Source organism: Arachis ipaensis, chromosome B06 (genome assembly GCF_000816755.2).
Source record: "Arachis ipaensis cultivar K30076 chromosome B06, Araip1.1, whole genome shotgun sequence".
NCBI lineage: Eukaryota > Viridiplantae > Streptophyta > Magnoliopsida > Fabales > Fabaceae > Arachis > Arachis ipaensis.
In genome coordinates, this window is record NC_029790.2 from 8683408 (window position 1) to 8688613 (window position 5206).

Genomic DNA, 5206 nt, shown 5'->3' on the forward strand with positions numbered 1-5206 from the left:
CTACTCCACACTACATTTGTTATGTTTTTTCTTAATCTGCATATTTGTGTATATTGATCATATTCTGATATTTGCAGAGCTTAAAAAGAACAGAAAAAGGTTAACTTAATTTAAGTTTCGGGTTTGAAATTCTTCAGGGAAGAGAGGAAATTCCTAATAAACAACTCAGTCTTACAAATGTCATTTTCATGCAGAGTATTGCACATTATGCAAAGGGATGCTCAGGAAGATCCTGCAATATTTTCCGATGCCCTACATGCAAGGAGACTAGTTAATCAGGTTCTATGCCATCCTTTCGGTGTTACTTGGTGCATAAATGCAATCTCGTATTTTTTGAAAGAAAAAGTTACAATTTCATCTGGAATCTTAGGTTCTTAAGGCATTTGAAAATAAATTTTCTAATTAGCAATTATGGTTCGTTTATTTATTGTTTTTTGTTCTCGTGTAGAAGCTAATTTTGATCTGATCTTGTATACTGTTAGGTGGATAGAAAATTGGTTAAGCAGACAGTGATGACATCAGTATATGGTGTCACGTACATTGGTGCGCGTGAGAAGATAAAGAGGAGGTTGAAAGAAAGAGAATCCGGTTTAGATGATGACAAACTCGTTGGCGCTTCTTGTTATGCTGCAAAGGTGAGAGGGTGAAAATAACTCTGTATTATAGATATATATTATCCTTGTAGCATAACATGTATTGCTTGTTTAATCTCATTTCCTTCTCAGGTCACCTTAACTGCCTTGGAGATGTTTCAAGGTGCACGGAATATTATAAAATGGCTTTGTGACTGTGCAAAAGTATGTTACAATCTTCCTTCTACCTACATGTGTGATGCACATATTCTGATTCTTGTTTCGTCCTTTTGTTGTCGTCGTTGTATTAGTAACAGAATTGGTATGACAATAACCTTGAATAGGTAATTGCATCTGAAAATCAGCCAGTCTGCTGGACCACTCCTCTTGGACTTCCTGTTGTGCAACCTTACCGGAAACTTGGAAGGCATATTGTAAGTATAGTAGAATTTCCATGAAATATACTTCTCAGGTTATGTTTGGATGGAGGATTATCGTTTTATTCTTTCAATTTTTAAAAAAGAACTTCAAAATATTGTTTACTTTAAACCTCAATTCGTCATCCCTTCCAAAATCCTCCATGCCAAATATACCCTCAATTTTTGAGTTTATGGCTTTATATAGGTTAATGCTATTATTATGTGATGGGTTACAGGTCAAAACTTTACTTCAGATGTTGACATTGCAACGAAAAACAGATAAGGTAAGCTTAACATCATGTATAGATATTTGGATCATTTACTTCGGAGGCAATTAGATTTTATCTATTAACTATTTTATGCTTTGCCTAAGGCATCCCTATTGATTATAATTTATAAGAAGTTATGATATGAAAATAAAACCAAGATTCAAAACATAGGGAAGCTAAATAACATTGAAACTATTCAGAAATTTGTACTCCTTCAATGACCTAAATAACAGCTTAGGATTTAAATTTTTAACAATAATATGAAATTGTTTTGTTCTATAAATGTTATAGGTCATGGCAAAGAGGCAGAGGACAGCATTTCCCCCAAATTTTAATCACTCACTTGATGGTACTCATATGATGATGACTGCAGTGGCCTGCAAAAAAAGAAGGCTTGAATTTTGCAGGTTTTTGCTAGTTAGGTTCTTCTCATTCAGATTTGATTTATAATGATTAAAATGCTTACAAGGAATGATTTCTGCTCATATATTTAGGGGTTCATGACTCATATTGGATGCATGCGTGTGATGTGGATAGAATGAACAGAATACTCAGAGAGAAGTTTGTTGAACTCTATGAGACCCTAGTACTGGAAAATGTATGGTTTAGATGTTAACGTCATTTACATGATATGCTATTATTTTTAATCTCTGGTATTCTTGGAAATATTTGAGGGAAAATTGATTTTATTATCTTTAGTTTCGTTGGTATTTTCATACTTGCTTGTGTAATTAAATAGTGGATACTTCTTTTGGTATTGTGCTTTGTTTTCTGCAACCTGAAATCTGGTTTGAATTTCTAAAAAAAAATGACGGGAAAAACCAGTCTATGTTTTTAGTAGATGGGGAAACTTATGTGACTAGATGCAAAGGTTGATATTAATGGTTAATTTATTTTATTTTATATTTGTATAAATAGCCTTTGTAATTTCTAGGTTACTCCTAGATCTGTTAACCTGTTCTTATTTGTGAGCAGTTACTGGAGAGCTTCCAGGGGTCTTTCTCAACATTAATGTTCCCCCCATTACTGGAACGGGGAGACTTCGACCTAAGGGAAGTTTTAGAGTCACCATATTTCTTCAACTGATCTTTCTGCAGCCCTCTGTAGGGCATGGACTCTTTCTTTAGGGTTTATTGACTGCATTCTGAGTTATTTCGACATGTGCATAATAGCGACAACCGTTCTTCCGAATGCGCTCGCGATACAGGCCGTTCCTCGGTGGCATTATATATCTTTGAAGGCATCCAGGGTCTTGAGGAGGACTCTTGTCTGGTATGATAATATAAATTCACCCGTCCCACTGGAATTTTTGAGGGTATATACCTTAACACCAGATAGAAGCTTTCGTAGCTTTTGCAACCATGATGCTTTCAAGAAAAAAATAGCCAAGGGATAAAGCTTGGCATTGCTAGTTAGTGAGTGTAGTAGTTGTTGATTTCAAGAATTTGGGAAGAGATCTGCGAATAAGTTCAGCTCACAAGTCTCCATGAAAACTATCCCAAGGATAGTTGCAAGACCATCTTTGATATCAAGAGAATAGAGAATGTGTACCTTAGATAAGGTTTTACATGTGTATTTTGTACAAGCTTTCTTTTGTAAATAACTAAATATAAAAGAAACATTCTTTTTTATTATTTTATAACATGTTTAAGATAATTTATTGTAGACATTATATGCACCAAAAATAGAAAAAGAATATGAGCCCTTTTTAGCTCATGAAATTTCAGAGACCAAATGAAGTACTCATCTTTTCTTCCTTAAATAAACATCTTCATGCATATGGGAAAACAATGAAGATTTTTCATAAGCATCTACATTTGCAAACCACCTTTAACATGATGAAATATTGAAATGTCATTTTCCTATCACAATGGAGCCCTCCATTAATCCTCTTAACACCACACACCTACTTCAAATAAACCTTTACAGTGGCAGCAACAAAATTGTTTTCCAAATGACTCCATTATGTACTTCAAAAAAAAAAGAAAAAAAAAAGAGAAAGTCACTTGTTAGTAGCATTCTGATATCCTGTGGCTGTACTAATGGTAAAGTGCATCTTAACTTGCCATGTCTACTAAATACACTACTGTTGTAACTTAAACACCAAGTAACCTCATCGTCATCCTTCCACTTCCAGTTGATAAAAGGATGCAGGTCAATGAGTTGTCCAACCAACTCTGCAGGTTCAATGAATCTTACCAGGTTCTACCGAATCCTCCCTCGATATCCATTATTTCTTGAAATCGGCAACGTTATGCATAAATCTGCTCAGATACCATATTTTTCATTCAAAGAAGTTCGTCCATCACCTGATTGTCCTGCACACACGATACAGGAAAATATGAACATCCTTAAAAAATGACGATCCAATCATATAGTAAGGACATTGAAACCAATTATGCTTACCTTAAGGGGGAACCCATGTGTCATCTGTCTGATCGTTCAAAAATGATGGTTTCTCAGGCCCAAGCACTCTTTTAGGCTTCCTCTTCTCCTCATCTTGGTTTTCCACATCATCAATTGTATACAATCCCCTTTTGTGCTTTAATAATAAAGCCACAACATCCTCAGCCATTTTTTCACCCACATGAGCAGAAGTCGATTGCCGAGTGACATCATTACTATTTGCACCCGTCATCTCAACTTGTTTTCTTTTCCTTAAAATCAGACCAGGGCAGCAGACTCAATATTAGATTCTCTAGTCTTTGCATCATCACCTGAAGCCAAAATTTTGTTCCTGTCCTTGTAGTCAACGAACTAGTTGGACTCGTCCGTATCATGCAAAGGGGCTATTGGTTGTTGGTTATCATCTGTAATCCTGTCTTCTACATTCCCAAGCCACTGGGACTTTGGAACCGTGTATACAACATTCTCACCCTCCACTTTGTCACTTCTAGGTTCTGACTTGTCCAAATCCATAGTTGCATCTCCAGGTTTCCCTTCTTGTATGGAGTTATCTGCCTTTGCACAAGTGTCACTGATTTTCTGGGTTTTCACAAGTGGTTTCTTGTTATCGACCTTAGTACAAGGTTCACTGATTTTCTGGGTTTTTGCTTGTGGTTTCTTTTTTATGTTAGAGGCAACTTCTTGAGATTTGTTTGATTTGGGTTCTTGTGTTTTCAACTCCCTTTTTCTTGACAGCTTCGCCTGTTGGGTCAGCAATCTTCAATAAGTAGCAAATCCTATCCAACTCCGACTGAAGAGTTGACAATTCCTTCTCAAGCTGCACACTTTTGTCTTGAACTGACAACAACAAAGAAATCAGCAAGGATAAGCTAACGTGTGCTAATGAAATGTCCAATTTAAGACTTGTAATTGCACATAAAGTTAGAGTTTGAAGGAACGAGACAACTCATTTTCTAGTATTACTTCCAAACACATCAAAGCACACAATTGCATACAATGAATATGTGCAAATATAAGCAAGCAACCAGAAAAAGCAAACAAATATAACTCTTACCAAGTTAGAATGAAAGTCCAGACATGTAAGCATCAAGGGAATCATCAACTTCATCTTGTTTGGCAGACTCTAATGACATTTTATTCTTTTCAATTATAAGCAACTCTTTCTTCCCATTCATCTCCTGGATAATGGCATCTTTTTATCCAGAAGAGTATCAGCAGTCTCAATAGATTGGTTGTCACCAGGCTTCTGGCGAGAAGACGTTTTCTTTGTGCGGTCAAAAAATTCATCATCACCGTCGCTATACAATGCAAGTAATAACCATAGTGCTTTTAGTTGCATCACTTTATACATATGGTATACATAAACCAAGATAGCACATGAAATATCAGATTTGCTCCACAGTCTAAAAGAACAGCTTCTCAAAAAGGAGATAAAAGCATGTAAATAGTATTAAGCAGTTCAGATTATGAGTATATCCTCTGTCAAAACAAAAAAAATCCTAAAAATCACAGCATGTCACAAATTAAGCACAAAAAAAAT

At 35.6% G+C, this 5206-nt stretch overlaps 1 protein-coding gene and 1 pseudogene across 1 annotated transcript; one reads left to right on the forward strand and one right to left on the reverse strand.

Moving 5' to 3' along the window:
• LOC107647965 (DNA-directed RNA polymerase 1A-like) lies at nucleotides 178-2346 on the forward strand. The gene is given in 9 exon segments (XM_016352004.2): nucleotides 178-279; nucleotides 483-635; nucleotides 726-797; nucleotides 917-1006; nucleotides 1228-1275; nucleotides 1552-1641; nucleotides 1643-1667; nucleotides 1755-1858; nucleotides 2236-2346. Coding segments are annotated over 9 exon segments (795 nt in total).
• On the reverse strand, nucleotides 3652-5005 carry LOC107646369 (annotated as a pseudogene).